Here is a 19000-nt window from a genome sequence, read left to right as displayed (position 1 = left end):
AAGAGCATCCTCCTATCTCACAGGCCTCTTAACACCTAGTTTATAGCCTGAGGAGTCAGGCTCTTATGGGCAGAGGGTGCGAATAGTCTATTGCCATAAAAGGTAAGAGCATCCTCTTATCTCACAGGCCTCTTAACACCTAGTTTATAGCCTGAGGAGTCAGGCTTTTTATGGGCAGAGGTGCTAATAGTCTATTGACAACAGTTTCTGGGAAATGGCATGGAAGGCTATAGAATACACAGTTTTGGGTTACACCCATACCATGATGAACTCAGCTGTCCTAACTAGGACAGGAGAGATTATGAAGCCCCTTTCCTTCTACAAAATCTAGAATAATTTTCTCTTACAATGCTGTATGATTAGGCAGTAATTACTATTCATGTATTTCTGCAATGCATTATGAAATATCTGAGAAATTATTTTCCAGCATGTAAGATGTGGCTTAAAACATTTAGTGTGTCTAGTAGGGGTAGGTGTATTGTAGATTATTGTAGTTGGTCTACAACTCTTAGAGCTGTAGTTTATTAATTTGCTTTTTTCAGTTCTTGAAATGCACTGAGCGTGTGAACAAGTGATGGGAACAGACTGTTTGTGCTTACAGTTGCTGTATCAAGCTAAGCTTTGTAGGGCTTTATAAAGGATCGCATACTCTCTGCAGAGTATGTGATCCATAGTCCTTCTGAAAAGGGATTTTGCAGAACATAGTAAACCTTTTAAATGTAGGTTTTCCTCACAAAAGGAGTAGTTTTTAATCTGGCACATGATGATTGATATTGATATTCTTCTTATGTGGAAGCGCATTTCCTGGATAGGACAATAGAAGTTTTGTGGAGCAGTGAGGATCTCTATGTTCTAGTGGATCACATATTCTAGTGGTGTTCTTGCTTAGACTTTCTGGCTGTATGATAAAATTGTAGTGGCTTTGGGAATGGCCGTGTTCTGTCCCTCTGTTTCTTTATTTTTCTAAAGCTTACTGCTTTTTCAGGAACTATAAAAACATGGATGTAGTCCTGTATGGTTCTAGGATCCATATGTAATATATAAGTGACTTTTTGAATCAGGCTGTGGAACAGTGATGACGTTTTTAGAGTATTGATGTTCACAATTAGAGCATTAAATAAAAGCTGGAAACCATCTTCTAGCATAGCATAATTGCTATAACAGCAACCCCACAACACTGCTGCTTTAAGATTCTGACTGTTAACACACAAGGTATATAATAGAATCTCTGTAGTAGTCAGCATTTGGCAAGATTATTATTTCCCCCCCCCTAAGATTGCTATAAGTAATGGTTGCACTACCTTATTGACATGCTGCTGTGTGATTACTTACATAGAATAATATATTACTTTGCTTTGCCCCAAACCTTGTTAGGTCCAGATCTTACCACACAAAATCTCAAGAAGCCAAGCAAGGAGCACCACTCTAATGGCTCTTTTCTGCAGTTTGAGATACTTCTACCTGGTGAGTGTGTTATTTTTTGTCTTCCGTTATTTTATATCCAATGCCTGTGCTTACAGATAATCTTTCATATGAGTTGTAGGAGTGAAGATGCTCAGAGTGAGCATGTGATGAGCTCAGTAAAAAAATAAAAATAAGTTTATGCTACCATTGACTATTGTGTTCTAACAAATATTTTCCAGTAGAGAATTACATTCATTATTAAAACTGCAAGTAAAAACAATTCATATCTATCTCCTCCTCCAAATCAATTGAAGTAACAGTTCTTTTGCGCTAGTGAATCCACTTGGAGAGACCATGTAAGCTAGGGTACAGGTGTTAGCTTAGCAGCGTTGCAGGAGTTAAGGCATGGGGAAAAGGTAAGATTAAATCCATTCCTAAAGAAGATGTAAAGTTTCCAGTTGCCAAATAATATTTTCTAATTAATTTTTTGGGCATCTGGAAAAACTGAAATCTCTCGAAGGTTTGCAAAGTACTGGCATGATATTTTAAGGATATAATTGTGCAGCATTTATGCTGTATTTTCTTCTGGCAGGAAAGTTAAGGTAGTGTCCGTTTCCTGTTATGGTACATGCACTCCTGGTACAGGGTTGCCCCAAATGTCAGTCTTGCTAGTGGTTAATCTTCAATATCATAGCGTTTCCTTGTTCTATTAATTTAAAGGGTGGCTTTAACTTTAAAATAATCTCAAAAGGTACAGATTCTATTTTAGCCAGTGTAATCTGACTGTAAGGCTTTTTCTGCTGTGAAACCAGTTCCATTTGTAAAATTTGATTATAAACAACCTCAACAAGCAGAGTTATGCTTGACTCATTGTGTAATCACTCTGATAAATGTTTCAATAACTGACTTTGCTCTGCTATGAAAGGCTGAGGTGTTGCATTTCTAAGTTAATTTCCAGTTCAGCAGATCTGAAATATTTTGACTGGGACTTGAAGTTCTGGACATGCTGTTCTTCAGGTTGTAAATTTCTCTGCCAGACCCACTAAAGTTGACTTATATTCTGTACTGGGAAGTATCTGGTGCTTCTACTTCCAAGCCTTGCTGTTGACTAGGTATGACTTGCGTTACCAAGACAGTGAGCTGTATTTTAAAGCTTCCTTTTCTCTTGGAAAGAATGCAAGCTGTGAAATACAGCTGCACTCTTTTGACTATCAAGTACTGCAGTGCTTGTCTAAGATTGGGGTGATGCTTGGAATAAATTCTCATGAAGAATTCAGATGGACTAACCACAGTTGTATCTAGAAGACATGAAAGAAAAGGCCAATTATGGAATAAAATGTCATTGCTAATAGGTACAATGTTTAACGTGTTTTCTTATAAAAGGCTGTTTCTATGGGTCAGAAGATACTTGCTGTGTAAAGCCTACTTTTTGGATATGTGTGAACCTTGTTAAAAGCAAAAACCTATCATGCTTTTCTACTGTATTGGAATATTTTCACATTGTAATTCTACTGACTCGTCAGGAAGGCAAAGGCAGCCATAGATTGGTTTGAAGATGATTTGATTTCAGCTGGAGTATATGTAGTGTGAAAGACCGGATCCAGCTGTGATCCACCAATGTTAGGGATGTGGACTTTATCAACAACTTCCCTAGAATTAGGATATGGCTGTGATCTCAATAGCATAAAAATCTGCAACTGTCTAAAATCCAGAGCATTAGAGATATTTATAGCTTACTCTTCTTGACATTAATATCAGTTTCTATATACTTACTGTGTACTTAATATTTTTTGTTTGGATTAAATAATGTAAATGCATGAGTCTGCCTTGCTTTCAGTGAAATGAGTATCTATGTTTCTATAATAGACCCCTTTGTAGGTAAACTAGGAAGTTTACCTACAAAATGGAGTGTGTTATTTTTGTAATGCTTGTGTATCATAACAGGGCTTAAGAACATTACTGAGGTACATTGCAGGTGTTTTTTTTACCCTGTAAAGTATGAGTAGTGCTCTGTATTCAGCTGTAATCCTGCATATGCAAACACAATCTTCCAATCTCTTCTTCCCCAAGCATGAAGAAATCTGTTTTTTCAGTAAAAATTTTTTAAACTTCTTCTAGGTCCTCCTGGTACTTTGCTGGAAAGAAATATCAGTTTGGCCAATGCAACTACAGTTGAACTTTCATGCAAATTAGATCCAAATTCTCATTTAAAAAGTCCTCAAGTGACTTGGAAAAGGGGGAATGAAACAATCAGTCACACCAGTAAAACTGAGAACAGCTGGAGCATCAAGTAAGTAGCATTCTTGACAGTGTGACTTGCAGGCTCTAAAGAGTTATCACATGTATATACACTGCCCAATACTAGTTACGTATATATTGGAAAAGAGCCAAATGCAAAGATTAATCATCATATTGAAGCTACAGGAAAGGAGAAAGGGTGCAGGTAGTTCTTCCTCTAGTGCTGGGAAAAAAAAAACCAAGAAAAAGAACATAATGCAAGAAAAGAACAAAAATAAGGACACAGTTCTTTGAGGTTGAGTAGTTCTGTTCAGTAAGTAAAGTAGTAATATCAGTCTGAGATTGAGGTATTTTAGCAGTTTCTCTTTTTTGACATTTGTCTTTTCCACCTCCTTGCTGCTTTGCAGAAGTCTGGAAAGCATCAATGGCTAGTTTCTTTTCCTTCATAATTAGAAAAACAGAGAAGAAATCAGCTTTACACTAAAGATGTTTTGAAGGTTTTCTTAACTCTTTCAAACCTCTACAGAAACTCAAATGTTATAGAAACCTTTCTACAATTAATATAATTTGCTGTTGTTCTTTAAAATTCGGTCGTTTACACATTTTTAACCAGGTGGTCTCCAGTTCATTTCTGTATAGCTTAGGTTTCTTGACAGCAATAATACTTTTATAAAATTTCTGTGATAGAAAATATGACAATGTGATTGTCGCTTTTCTGATATACATATACACAAGCACAGCCATGCAGGTCTTTTTCAAAGTGCCAGTGAAATGTATAGTTTGCCAGTGGAGAAGATGCTGGAAGCTCTTCAGAACTCCTTTTTTGTGTTGAACTGACTGGTTTCAGAGTAGATTACTTCCATGGTTTGTTCTTCCTAAAGTTCTACTTAGGATATGCTAGATAGTTGACATGGTGAACTTGTTTCTGATTTGGTAACATATAGATCATACTGCTTAAAGATGTTTTGGCCTTCTATGACCATGAAGAGTGAAAATAGTATTTATGTTCTTGTGGTCTGCTGTTTTCTTAAAAATGTCGTTCTGTTTCTGCACTGCACTAAACCTGAATCCTAGTGTTTGTGATGTATATTCTCTGCTACTAATCCTTACTGTTTTCTTTAGAGTGTTAATTAGCAGTCACTCATAGTTGTAAGACAAAAGAAAATACATGCAAAAAGCAAATGGGTGATTTTTTTTTTTTTCTTTTTTAAGGTTGGTGATAGTGGATAGCAGTACGATGGGAAGTTACAGCTGTATTCTGAAAGGCGACAAAGAAATCAGTGCTACGTTTTATTTACATGGTAATTTTATTTAATTAATTTGTATTGATTTTTAAACTTTTGTTTCACCTGACCACTACAAACTTGTATTAATATGGCTTCTAGATAGTATGGAAATTGGAACTTATTTTGAGAAGTAACGACTAATAAGGTCAAGCTAAGTGAGAATTACTTTCAAAGTCACTTCTGTAGCATGGAAGGAAGACAAAAGCTAAAAACCTCTTTAAAAAAATTTTCTAACAACCAAAAGAACATACAGGTCTGTTTTTTTTTCCCTTAATGAGTAACTGATCCCCTTTTCCCTCTCCATCCCTGGAGCCTGAGTGAATACTCTTCACTTTCTGGGGAATGGGAATAAAGGATGGTGTCTCAGATAAATTCTTCCAAAAGCAGAGCCAGTATCTTGAAAGTTTGGTCTGAGATTTGGTGTTAAATGTGAAGCAGAGATTGGTAGAATAGAGGCAGATTTTTTTAAAATTTCAGTTGTATTTCTTAAACACTAAATTACTGTTTTAGTGCATGTTTTATTCTCTCTAAGAATAGCACTCACACGAATTAGGTGCTTCATTGGGCAGTATGTGTGCCCTTTCTTCTGTTCTGTGTTCTCTTCTCCAGTAATGTTATCCCTGACAGTAGTAGGTGAATGGAAGATATGTGGAAATGAAACTAGTACACGCTGCTTTTATGGTGAATAACTCTCACGAGAGAGTTATTCCCTTCTCTATTCCCACTACCCAAATTTTGCAAAGAGCAAGGGAAGCATTTAATCTGTGAGGGATGTACAGGCTCGTACCTGAGAGATTTTTCCCTGAGCACAGGCTCTGAGAAACCCCGACTCATCAATCAATATCCTAACCTCAGCTGAAATAACTAGCAGGGCTTACTGATTCTTAGTGCTGCAAGCTGCCTTTGTTCAGTGGGATATCTGGTAATATGACTTGAGCAAACCTCATGTGTGTTCAAATCTTTAGTGTTGACACCTGCTTTCAGACCTTCTGCCAGTGGAGACTAGCTTGCAATACTGAATGAAGGCAAAATTGTAGTTTATTCAAGCCTTTTAATGTCTGAAAATGATTATGTATTTTTCCTGTCAGTATGTGGGTAAGGTTTAGTTGAGTAGCTAACCATGTCTGTTTCGATTGAAAAAAGTCCAAGGAGACCTTTTTTTTTTTTTTTTTGAAAGTATACAATATCTAGTTCAGTAAGGGCAGCAATGGCTCAATGGGGAAGTCGTCTTTTCCTGAACAGTGCATAAGACTGGTTGATTTATTGTAAGAAGATGGAAGAATTGCTTCACAATGGTTGAATGCCACCACTTCTGATGCCATAAAAAGTACTGGCTTGACACTTTTATGATTGTGCAAGAGTGAAGGAAATGGGAAAGAGAAGTCCTTCAATCTTCCAGTCAATAATGCAGGAAGAACAGTTCTGAAACTGAAAGATGAGTAATGTGTTGGTATAAGCTCAGTGGCTAAAGTCATCACTGCTGTAACTAACTGCTATAGCTCTTCCACTAGGCAGTTTGGCATGATTGGATGTGTTACCTCTCCTTTCCCCCTGCTTCCTGGCCTGGTGTAACCCTGCAGGTTTTGTGGAGTTAGGTTTTTACTCATGTCTGCAGACAATGAGATATTTAAAGGAAGTTCAAATTATTAAACACAGAAAACATTCATGGGTATTTTAGTGTTGAGAAGTGTTGCGAGCTTATAAAAGGGTAGAATAGATTAATTTGTGTTTGGGGATCCTTAAGCAGCTGTTGAGGAACATGCACTATGAAATAGCTCTGGTCTTTAAAACAGTATGGAAATCTCAGTGGTGTAAATGCTGGTGCTAACTAACAGCTGTCTGTCTCTTCAACAGTTGATTTTTGTCGGTGCAGCAGAAGTGTTTTGTCACCAAATCTGGTATGATCTGCTTGGAAAAATGCCTGGGACAGAGTAGATTGTTTCTTTCTGCACATTCAGAAATTAGCAGCTGTTACAGAGCCAGATCACAGAACTCATGGTGGATATTCATATCCTTAATTGTGGCTAATGTGTTCACATGTATTCCTGGTAATACCTATAGCTGTGCTTTGCCACTGATCAGCATGGCTGAATCTTTTTGACTATCACATAAGCTTGTTGTGCTGGGTAGTATATGTGTTTTTTGTTTGTTTCCTCTTGTTCCTTTTTTTGTTTACCCCAACCTCCTTTTGTCTTCTCTAAATTTCAGAGGTGGCAGCAGTTATTAGTGAGGTCATCCCTCTTACTCACAGCAGTGAACATACTCCACCAGTACTCATAAGGGTAGTGTTGAATGATAATACATGCACATGGAGTGAGAAGACTTCATTAGTAATGAGGCTGGACTGATGTATGGTGCAGCAAATGAGGCTGAAAGCAATTGTTCTTATCAACAAATTGGTTTTATGTTTCTGGATTGGAAGCTCTGAAGTTTGAATACACATGAGAAGTCAACTTTTTTGGGAAAAATAGTTTGTACTTGGTTAGTCAAGAAGGGGGGGAACAAGAACAATCTTAGTTTGTATCAAGTTCATCATAATTGCTGCAAGCAAGTACTTGGCCTGTTTAGTGTAATCAGTATAATTTTAAGTATGTACTGGATCTGCATGTACGAAGTAGAGCAGTGAAACTTTAAGAAAAATTTAAAATAATTGGATCTAAGGAAAACATGTTGGTGAACATCCTAATAGGGAGGGAAAGGCGGGGGAAGGGGAAATACATACTCTAGCGTGATGTAATTGCTAAGCTCTAACAGTATCTGTTAGATAGCCTCAATACATTCAACAGCCTTTCTGGGCTTTTGAAAGCTTGTGGGATACCTGCAGTTCAAGTGGCTTGGGCAGGTAGCTCTGAAGTTAAACTGATGTCTTGTTTCTTGTTGGCTGTATTCTGTCCTCAGCAAGATAAGACCAAAAATCCTATTTATTGTTGTGCATCCAAAAGTCATTGCTTCAGCTCAGTAAATATTTGTAACTACAGATCTACAATTTGCAGTTTTGTCTTAATTTTGGAAAAGTTCTCTGCATGCACAGGTTGCCAGATACCATTATGTAGTCGCACTGTGGCTGGAATAGACTTCTATCAGTTTCTGCAGATTGAGTGAAACTGCAGGAAAATTCTATGTTTGTTTCTAGCGTACTAAAACTGAAGCATATAGTTTACAGATATCAAGGAAGGGAAAGAGGAAATGGGCAAGGGTAGAAATCACAGTCTGATTATCACTTAGCCTTTGGTATTAATTGGCAACTTTTAAGATTGCACAGCAACTGAGAAAAGGGTTCTGATAGTCTTCTTTACAAGTTCTGTATATGAAATATCAGCATGAAATGACTCCTCATTTACATCATGTCATGAATGATAGAATCATGTGTGTTTAAGTGAAAGAGAAGTGAATAGACTACTATAAATACATACCTGAATATATTCTTTTTGTAACACTTATTCAAACCTGTATCTCTCACTTGGTGAACTTTTCCTTCTTGTTCTTAGTACCGAAAATTGAAGCAAGAGAAAAACCTATAATCACTTATGAAAAAGATACAGCTGTAATGGTTTGTAAAAGTGACTCTAATCCCATGACTTGGACCTGGTATATGATGAGCGGAAGTAAGCCGGTAAGGTCTCCATCTGTTGGCCAAGCAAAACAGTGTGGCAAAGTACAGACAATTCATAAAGTACGATGGCTCTTGATTGGAGGCTTTACAAATTGCATTTCCATTAACTTTAAAGTTAACTCTGTATGTGGAAAAAATACATGTGGTATTTAGAAGTAATCATTGTTACTGGGATGTAGATTTTTTTTTTCCTGGTTCGTATGTTGTTTCTTTTCCAAAAAGTCCCTGCCATACTCCTGTAGACCATGTAAGAGTAAAACAGATAAGGTGAGTCTTGAGAGAGTTGGTTTTGCTGTATTTATGCTGGCTATATTCCTCAAATCTTGCCATTTGATACAAAAAAATCTTACAGTGGGACACACTGTCAAAGACTTGTAAGATCTTGTAGGACTGAGGGAGGACACGAATATGTTCCTTCTTTTCCTCCTTCAGGGACAAGTAATTCTGTTTCCTGGCCTATGATCTCTCTGGGAAGTATAGCCACTGTGTTTTAGCCCTTTTCTGAGGGCTCTTGAGAGGAGTTAAATAGATTTATTTTCATTATACTGCTGGAGAATAGCACTGACTTGTAAGACTGTCAGGATGTTTCCCAGTGTTCACACTTCAGTGCCCATGAAAGTTTATGCTTTGTGCTGTGGTGAAAGCTGTGCATTAGATCCTGGCACCTGAGGATACCTTTGTCATCAGAGAGTCAATAGAGCCAAAGGTACCTTTTTAGCTGACCTGAAATAAAAAAGGTCAGACAACTAACCCACTGAAAGTTCATATTTCCTTTGAATCCAAAGGGAACCAGGGTGGCCACCTAAGATAAATCCTTCCCTTGGAGGTGGAGTAATCATGTGTCACAAATGCCACTCGTTCCTCACCCATTTTACATCTCTTTATAGAACTATTGTCAATGATGCAATTTGATTAAGCACTTGTTACATTAATAAGACTTGTAATGTCTTTTTATTTTCAGGTTATCATTAATGAATCTTTGTGGACAGACAAGTACCTAATTTCTAGACTGTCTGCCAATGTAACCCGTCTGAGGATACTCAAGCTCACCAAGGAAGATGCTGGTGTATATTGGTGTGAAGCTGTTTTCGAATTAGGGAAAAGTGAAGGGAAGATGCAACTTAAAGTTCTGTCCCTCATGGCACCTCTCAAACCCTTCATAGCAATTGTGGCTGAAGTTATTATTTTGGTAACTACCATTATCCTTTATGAGTTGTATTCGAAAAAGAAAGGAAAATGTACAGGTAAGTTGTTTGGGGTTTTTTTAACGATTTCTAGCTTTCCATTGAAAGTGCAATCAGAGGTATGACCCACAGCACTTCATATATGAAGTTTAATGTGAATTTTACATCATTTCTTTCTGATAAAATACTTTCTTCTAGAACACCACATTATTTTAGATATTTAAATCTCTTCCATGAGTCCTGAATCAAATGCAAACTGCATTCAGTAAGCAACATTTTCCCATAAAGGGTTTGATTTAGTGCTGATTTTTTTTCCTTGGAATACAAGGGAATTTAGAGGCTGTACTTTTTTGGGGGACGCTTAGGAATGGAAGCAACTCATAAGAGCTTTGAAGGGAGAAATCTGTTTAGAGAAATGGAGTAAGAAGGAAAAAGGCATTAAACCAGAATACAATAAAACTGGTTGCTGAACCTAAGGCAAACTAGGGGTGAACAGAACTAGATGTGCAAGATGAAAGAGAAATTGTATATATGTAAAGTCTTTGTATATATGTGTTTCAATGCATACGTGCATGTATCAGTATTTTATAATACAGAAATGTATAAACCTATGTATATAACATATTTTGTATTAAAACTTTATCAAAATAAGCTTTTTGAAAAATTTGGAGGTAATTTCATTGACTAGAGTAACAAGATAATTTGAATTACAAATCTAAGAAAAGTAGGAAAATGAAAAAACAAGGTTTTGTTTTGATTAAAAAATGAGTAAACAATACACAAAATTGGAATTTTTCTATTGTTTATTAAATTGAGATTTTAATCCTTTTTTTTTCTCTTCTGCTGAAGGTGGAAAGGCATGTGACCAAACTGAGAAACTGTAAGTAAAGAATTTCTATACTGGAGTTAAATATTTTTTCTTTTGTGTATTATTGATGTAGAGAGTTTTACCTTGTTGTTGACTAGTTGGTAAGGGATGATGATGAATGTGGAGGTACAGTTTATTATTTTCCTCAAGACTTCTAGTTCCAAAGTGAGCAGAGCTCTATTTTCTACCTGGCACTTGATTTTGAGATTAAGCTATTTCTCTTTTTCTTTTTTTCTTTTTTTTTATTGAGAGCACCATGTGTCCTCGTTATGACTGTAACTTGCAAGGAAATAACTTTTGGGTGGTAACTTTCCAGAAGAGGCTTAGAATTTTTTTAAAATGTATATTTGTCCATACTAACATACATTTCTCTCACTTTCACTTGGTCGAAGCCCTGACTCCCCTAGGAAGGCTTGTAGTTGCTGGGGTGCTGGGAGCTGCCCTTGTTGGCTGTTTTGATGGTTAAGTCCAACCGCTCAGGGGGACTGATAACTTGGGCTCTCTGGGCACAGGACCATCTGCACTGCTGGAAACAAAGGAGCAAGTGTAGGCACTTGGGCTGCTGTTCTGCTGCTTGAGAGTCTGTGCTCCCATGCTGACTCCCCCATCCTTAGGATGATGCATGCCTATAGGCTTGCTTGCTAAAACATGCTGTACTTTCTGCCCATCTTCTGAAGCTCAGTTGCCTCGTCTGGCCTGGTTACACCATAAAACAAGAGGAAAGTCTCCTAACAGTTCTTCTTTTTAGGTCTGTTCAGTCTATTCTGGCTTTTCTCCCTAGAGCTGCTTCTCTCCTGTGTTTATCTCCTTTTTTTCTTCTGAGCAGCTGTCTTTCCCTCCCTCCTTGAATTTTTTTCTGCAGCGACCTTTGTTTCCCTGTGTTGTATTCACTTTCTCATTGCTTTTGCCAGCACAAGCTGAAAATATGTTTTGGTGCTTTTGCCCTTATCTGAACATATCTAAAGCTCTAACTCAATTATAGTACAAAGTGGCAGTATGTCTTGGGAATACAGTATGCTATTGCTTGGCTCAGTGTTTGGGGATATGTTTGGTTTGAAAATTGAATGATTGTCCTTATGCACAGCCCTTCTTCTTGTAAACCCTCTGAAACTGTATTGTAGGATTGTAATGTAGACTAGTGCACTAAAATAATGTTTTTATGCTTGTGGGATGCGGTTCTGCTTAATCTTTATTGTGGAATTCTATCTTAGATAAAAACATATGAGGAATATTTATTTAACTCTGTTCTTCTCTGATTTCAAGAACTGAATGTTACTTCAGCTATTGGCTGTTTAGAATATAGATTTGTGTACCAGGGAAAATGGCTCCAGAGGAACATTTCTGTTATGTGTGGGATGACTAATACACCTGAACTTGGTTGATGAGGCTATAATTTTAATGTCACATCCAACTATATATTTAGGTGGGAGCCTAGTGATTCACAAAATTTTTTTAGCAAGAGAATTCTTAAGTCTTAGATTGTGATCCACACCATATACTAGGTGAAATTACTCTGGAAGGAGTAATCATATGTTGGTTTCATTCCATGTTCTGAGAATATTTAGCTATATATTTACTGCTTGTATATTGTTTGAGTATTCATTTTGAGTACAAATTCTTTATATTGAATGAAGTGATATTGTAGGAATCATTTGGGAGTGCTATTACTGTTCTAACTTTTGCCCAGAGTTCTGTGGGATTTTTGGGAGCGACTGAGTTGAGTCTTTACTACTTGATTGAAGGACTTCAAGAGTCACTATTTTGGTTGCTTAATTTCTTCTAATCTTTTTTTCTTCATATGCCAAAAGAGAAAATCTAACACATTTGAGATGTATTCTGGTTGGGTTGTGGGACTGGAATAATTGTGGTATCTTACACTTAAAGTTGAGTTTTGGAATTCAACCTCTTTTTCTTCTAGTAAATCAGGTGAAGGCAGTAGTGCTAGCCACAGAAAAATTTAATCCAGTTCCTGAAAAGGTAAGAGTTGAAACAGAGACCAGAGTTTACTTTTCTGTTGAGCAGCCTAATACTAGGACAAAGAAGTCCGCTGTGCCATCCCAATCTGTTTTTTATGTGGTAGCAATATAGTAGTTGAACCATTGTTTGGGTGAAACAACATACAGTCAAGCAACAAAGCAAGTCCAAATCCTTTTAACTCTATTCTGTTGTCATTGTGATTTAATAGTTCTGTTAACCCATACAGTTTTTAAAATGGGACCTAGGTTAACCAGCTTAACTGCTTGGCTCCTGATCGTGAAACAGTCCTGTGAATGCCCAGGATAGGTGCTGAGATGCATAAGAATTGCTACTGTATTCAAAATCCTGCTCTTTCAGACTGTATTTCGGATGTTGAGTGAGTTTATGGAGGAAGGATCCAAATGTGATAGCAAGCAGGGAATGTGACAGTACTGGAGAGATGAAACAAGGGTTAGAGCAGTCTAGGAAAAAAGACAGAGTTTAATAGATGGTGACTCAAAAGGATTAGTGGTAGAATAAGGAAGCAGAGGGTATGTAGCCCTGTGCAAGCTATGTAATGAACTTCCTGATTCTCTACCCTGTTTACAGTCCGATTATAGGCTGCTTTTACTTATGCCAGCTGGAAATGCTTGTCAAAGGATGGTCTGTCAGTTGAGGACCAATCCTACACACTCTATTTCCCCTCTGCATCTGGCACCTCAAACTCTCATCTGTAGATGACAGTTGTGAATGACTTTGCATTCACAAAATCACAATCAGTGCTGATGCTGTTTATCCTCATTGCAAGCCATCTACCTGAATAAAGGTTGTTCCCATACCCTTTGTTTTAAAGAACAGAAAGAGAAATGTCAGGTAAAGCTCATGTAAAATAGTAATGAATCAGGAAACCAGAAAATTACGTTCCAAGATTATATTGTCTCCTAGGTTTCCTGCATGGTATTTCACTTTTGATTCCTCTGACTTATGTTCCCTAAGTGTTCAGGTTTAGCCCCATCTGGCAACTCCGCCTCATGCAGCCACTTTTGCTCTCTGATGGGATGGGGGAGAGAATCAGATGAGTAAACGTGAGTGACTGCGTGGGCTGTAATATAGACAGCTTAATAGGGAAAGCAGAAGCTGCACACACAAGCAGAACAAAGGATTCATTCACTATTTCCCAAGGGCAGGCAGGTGTTCAGCTATCTCTGGGTAAGCAGGGCTCCATCATGCTCCACCATGCATAATTGCTACTTGAGTTAATTGGGAGGACAAATACCATCACTCTGAATGTGCCCTCCTCCTTCTCCTTCCTCCCCCAGCTTTATATGCTGAAAATGATGCCATATGGGACGGAATATCCCTGTGGTCAGCTGGAGTCAGCTACTCTGGCTGTGTCCCAACTCCTTTTACCCACCCCAGCCTCCTCACTGGTGGGGTGGGGAGAGGAGCAGAATGAAGTTTATTTTCAAATAAATATGGGAAAATACTAAGCAGAAAAATAGTAGAATTCCTGTTATAATGCGATGTGTTTATTCTTTTTTATTACAGGAGACTTAAGCCAACAGAAGTGGAAATTGTTACAAAGCTACAGAAGATGTATGCAGCTATGCATTTTAAACATTCACTGTGTTTCTAAGTAAAGTCCTCTATGTTTATGAGAAAAAAGATGCTGTGAAACTGCTCATTTTTTAGAGATGATAATCTGCTGTATTGCATTTAGACTTTTGCTGTCTGTAACGTTTGTCTTTTTACTACTAGCAGGTGTTTTTTGTGATTAGATTTTCTGTTAGTTTATGACTGATCTGTTTGATTTTATGTCTTAAACTGGAACTAACCTTACATTCACTGACTGAATGGTTAGTTATAAGAGTGTGTTTTATAAAGCTGGACATGTAAGACTAAAAACGTGTTTCCACAAAAGAAAATGCCTTTTACTTGCTGATGAAGCAAACGTGACACAGCCATTTTCACCAAAGAAATGGTGATAGGGAAATCTTTATCGCGGTTTAAATGAAACATTAATAGTTGCAATTTACTCTGAACAGTAAAATGTCTTCATTCTTAGCCTCATTCTGAATGCTGCTATACTGTACTTCATAATAGGCTACACACTTAAATACTGTACAGATCAGATATTTGAGTAGATGAAAGAAGTAACGGGGATACAGTACTTTTTCAGACTATAACTGCAATAATTCCTTATGCTTGCACTGTCTGGGGCTGCAAAACCATTTTTGTGATTATAATTTATACAGAACACTGTCTAGTTGGTACTTCTGCTTTTTTCAGCAAACTGTGTTGTTCTTTAAACTCCTTGCAAAGCACAGGAAGGGTCTTGAGTCGCTAAAATTTTCAGGATAGTAGAATAAAGCAACATGAATACCACTAGTTCTCTTACACAAAAATTTTACCACTACTGTTAATGACTTATGATATTGCTTTAGAAGAGTGAGTTGCCATAATACATTATGCATCCAGCAATTGAAAAGTATTCAGCTAATAGGGAAAACAGTTTGCTGCTTTAGTTGCTTTTGCTTGTTAATCCAGAAGAAAAATAAGTGAAACTTGAATTTTGAGGGGGGAAAAGTAAAGCCTTCAGGAAAATTTCTTTTCCCAATGAAAACATAAGGAAAAAACAGGCAGCATTTGCAGACTCGCTAAGAAAGTAAAAGGAAAAAACCATCTAAATAGTATTTCTTTGTATTGGTCATTTTTCTTTGAACATAAATGAACACAATGAAGAGATAAAATAGATTTAATTACCTTCCTTTTTTTTGTTTCACACGTTTGAAAAAAAGCGTAGCACTGACTGTTTTGTTACAGATGGGAGACAAAATCCAGTCTGATCTATGTGATTTTCCTTTTCATATTTCATTTTCCAGCTTCAAGAACTACAAGTTAAAGTTGAAATAAACAACAGTGAGAAGTATATAAGCATTAGGTGATTGTAAGACATGAACACCGGTAAAGATTTCCCTTGCTTAGATACTGTGTTTATTGTATTTTGCCATGGAGTTTCTATGCACTATAAAACCAGGAATGCATTTACAGTTTTTGTATGAATTTGTCATTGATATAACAGCATTTTTGTTGCAGCAAGTAAATGTTTCCCGCTTTAAAAGGTTTACTTCTATATATTGTTTGACACATTTTAGGTTTGTAGAAAGTTGTTTCTTATAGGAAGTCCAGCAATAAAAAAATTAATCTTACAGATCCAAGAATTAGATTCTGAATAAAACAGCACTAATATATTTTGCAATTGAAAATGAAGCTCAAATGAGTCTGTCTAGAAAAAAGCCCATCTCTCAATCAAAAATAGTAACAACATCTTTCTGCCTTCACTTAACATTCCTACCTGATCTTGAAATTCTGGTATGAAGTCATGGTTAACATAGGGAAGTCACATGAATAGATGGGTTTTTGGTATTAGCAAGTAAGGCTGCACTGAAGGCAGGGAGACCCGGGGTTAAGCATGGATTTTAGAAGCAGCATGTCATAGATCTATCAGGATTGATACTAGTTTGGTCAAATTGGCTACTGAACCAGTAGTTCTGTCTTGACCTGCCTCTAGCATGTTCTGCTTGCCATGTCTGCAAGGGATTGGTGCTTACTGTTAGGTTTGCAGGTAATTTTTTTTTCATCTTGGTGAGCGGTTTTGTTCCATGTATGTTTGCCTAGGTTTAAACTTTCTTGGGCTGTCTTACAGAGGAAAATAACAAATAATACTAGTTGAAAAATATTAAATAATTGGCGTAATTAATGGTGAAATTCAAAGGCATAAGCCCTACTGGTTTTGGTCCAGAAATCTCAGGGAGCTCTGGAAGTCTTGAAATTTATCTTTAGAGAAATGTGTATGGTATATGTTAAAAACATTCTTTTTATGATCTGTTGAATTTTGCAGACATAGCCTTCAATGGAGCAAAAATTTGGCAGCTTAAAAAAACCCAAAGCTCTAGGCAGTGATTTTCTTTTTTCACTTCCTTCAAGCCAAATGATACCAAATGAGAGCTAAAACAATTTTGAAGATATTTCCTTCAAAAGCAGTTACAACTAAGTACAAGGATCCACTGAATTACTTTTAATAACAAACATTAATAATTGACTTACGTGGATAGACTGAGTAACTATTAAATTTGTTTGGCAGATCTTGTCTTCCAAGATCAAATCCATCTTTTTTTGCAAGAGGGGATATCTTACAGCTTTTCATAACAACAAAAGCCTTACCCATTTCTTAAGAGGATAAGGTTGAAGTCTGCAACAGAATCCTGAAGGTCTGTTTCCTAGTGGTTCAAACTGCTTCACTGCAAATTCTTCTTGTCCTTAGATCCAAAGTAGACCCAAGCAGCTGCAAGACCAAATTCCTAGTGAAGATGGACAAATATTACAGCAGTTTTCAAACTGTGGGTTCAGATAGAAGTGTATGAATATTTCTTTAGTATGGAGACCTAAGAATTACTGTGCAGTAGGTCAGCATAATTGATCACCTGTAGGTCATTTGATACATGCAGTCCTGGCAGACAGAGAGGAAACAACATCATAATTGATGTTGCTACTAAAATCATCATCCATATGCCTCTTTTTTTCAGCCAAAGCAAGTGAGGGTTATATTCTGCCTTTAAATTCTGTCTCAGAACTTTTCAGTGGTGACTGTTGAGCAAGGAAGATTAAACTGATGGGTGTCTTCAGTAGGGGAGTTTGAGTGGTCTCTTAAGTGTTGAGCTACCCAGCACGTGCTGTCTGACCACAGCCACATCATGATTCAGTTCTAGTATGAAGCTCCTCAAAAACAGGAAAGTGAAAATAGTGAGGAAGAAAGTGGTTGAGAATGGTGTAGGGACACGGAAAGGAGCCGCATAGGAGCACTAAATAGGGCTTCTGAGGGACAGACTGCAGTAGCTGAGATGACTTGCAATTATACACAGATAAAAAAGACCAAGTGCAAATCTGTAAGAGAAACCTTTTTTCAGCTGTGCCACTCGGTATTTGTGTAGGAAGTTCTGTGCAGTAAGTGAAAGCAATCTGCCATTGCTGAGCACTAGGACGTGTGAAAACACAAAGCCAAATGAGATGTCTCTGTAAGAGCATTATAAGTTGTATGCTTAGCAAGTGTTTCTCCAGTAGTTTAAAGCAGTTAGTCTTGTTACTTCATTATACCAGAACGTTCATTTATAATTCTTTATGAACGAATAACCCAAGTTCTGAACTTTAGAGTTTGTTACTGAAAGTCTTGATTTGTCAAAATTTACTGTTGGTGACTGAGTTTACTTTTGTAGTTGTTTGTTCTTTCATAGCCAAAAGTATTTTCTTCAATACAGGAACTTCATCTGATTTATTTTTGTATTCAGCCTTACGTTTAACCAAAGAAAGATTTCTGTTCTTTTTTTATTACTAGTGTAATATTTCTGTCAACTGACTTGCTGAATTATTTTCAAATTGACATTAAAAGTTATGTAAAAGTGCCTTAAAGGAAGATATTTGTTCACTGTAGTTAATTTTTTCTCTTGTGCAACGTGTTGTTAAAAGTTTACTCTGAAACTTGACAGCAAAATCTGTTTTTCTAGTGAAAGATTACTAAGCCTAATGTTTTTTTCACACTTGCCGTATTTTACATTCTGATTTTATATTTTCTGCTCACTGAGCTGTTTTACTGTATTGTTTAAGCAAATGGAAATAGCCTCTTTATGTTTGATGTATATCAGATAATGAGGACAGTACTTAAAGTAGTGTGAATTGATAATACTGTACTTAGAAATAATTTCAATAAATTTAACCATAAAGTAAGAGTAAACTTAAGCCTGGTGTCTTAAAGAAACAAAATCCCTCTTTTTTTTTTTTTTTTTTGTCCATACCCTTATATTTTATTTTAGACCCACACTGCTCATTTGCTTGATTACCCAGCTGTTTTTACTTAGATCTGTAAGTTTCTGGATGAAAATTCCTTGTATTTATAATTTGAAGAAAGACCTAGGGCTATTTCATGAGGTTGCTGTCTTCTGTGACCATAAAGGCATAATGACATTTTGTTAGTACATATTATGTTTCTTCTGCTGTGTTAAGTAACACATCCTTGCTGATTGCTCTCTTTGCCAGAAGAGTTCAGATGAGATTAATTAAAGTGCACAGCAGCAAGTGTATATTTGGTCCCTCTTTTGGCAGTTGTTTTGAATGTTTGTGAGCATCTGGTTCCCCCAGCACAGGACAGTTACCAGGCAGGCAGGCCTTTGGAAGAGGACAGGGTACCACTGCCACTTGGAATTTGTTGTACAAAAGGACCAGTCTGGACAAAAATATGACAGACTACAGCTAACTGCTACCAATAAATGGTCACATCCTAAGCAGATGTAGCACGTGCAGACAGGACCAACTTGGTGGACAAGTTATTGCAATAAGAGAAAGAGTGAAGCTCCATGTAATACCAAATCCTTCTCTTTTTTTTTTTAATGTACCATAG

The 19000-nt window shown here is 36.9% G+C and overlaps 1 protein-coding gene across 1 annotated transcript in view; it reads left to right on the top strand.

The window, feature by feature from the left end:
* The window catches only part of EMB (embigin), a 29532-nt gene extending 11199 nt beyond the window's left edge, over positions 1-18333 (top strand). The window contains exons 3-10 of the mRNA XM_017811317.1: positions 1375-1464; positions 3523-3694; positions 4855-4943; positions 8417-8541; positions 9503-9785; positions 10575-10605; positions 12512-12570; positions 14098-18333. Of these exons, the coding sequence (XP_017666806.1) occupies positions 1375-1464; positions 3523-3694; positions 4855-4943; positions 8417-8541; positions 9503-9785; positions 10575-10605; positions 12512-12554 (833 nt within the window). The 3' untranslated portion in view covers positions 12555-12570; positions 14098-18333. The remainder of the gene's footprint in view (positions 1-1374; positions 1465-3522; positions 3695-4854; positions 4944-8416; positions 8542-9502; positions 9786-10574; positions 10606-12511; positions 12571-14097) is intronic.
* The last annotated feature ends 667 nt before the right edge of the window (positions 18334-19000 follow it).

This window comes from Lepidothrix coronata, unplaced genomic scaffold (genome assembly GCF_001604755.1).
Source record: "Lepidothrix coronata isolate B3197 unplaced genomic scaffold, Lepidothrix_coronata-1.0 Scaffold31, whole genome shotgun sequence".
Taxonomy (NCBI): domain Eukaryota; kingdom Metazoa; phylum Chordata; class Aves; order Passeriformes; family Pipridae; genus Lepidothrix; species Lepidothrix coronata.
Note: the sequence above shows the minus strand (reverse complement) of the source record. Positions and strands in the feature narration are given on the sequence as shown.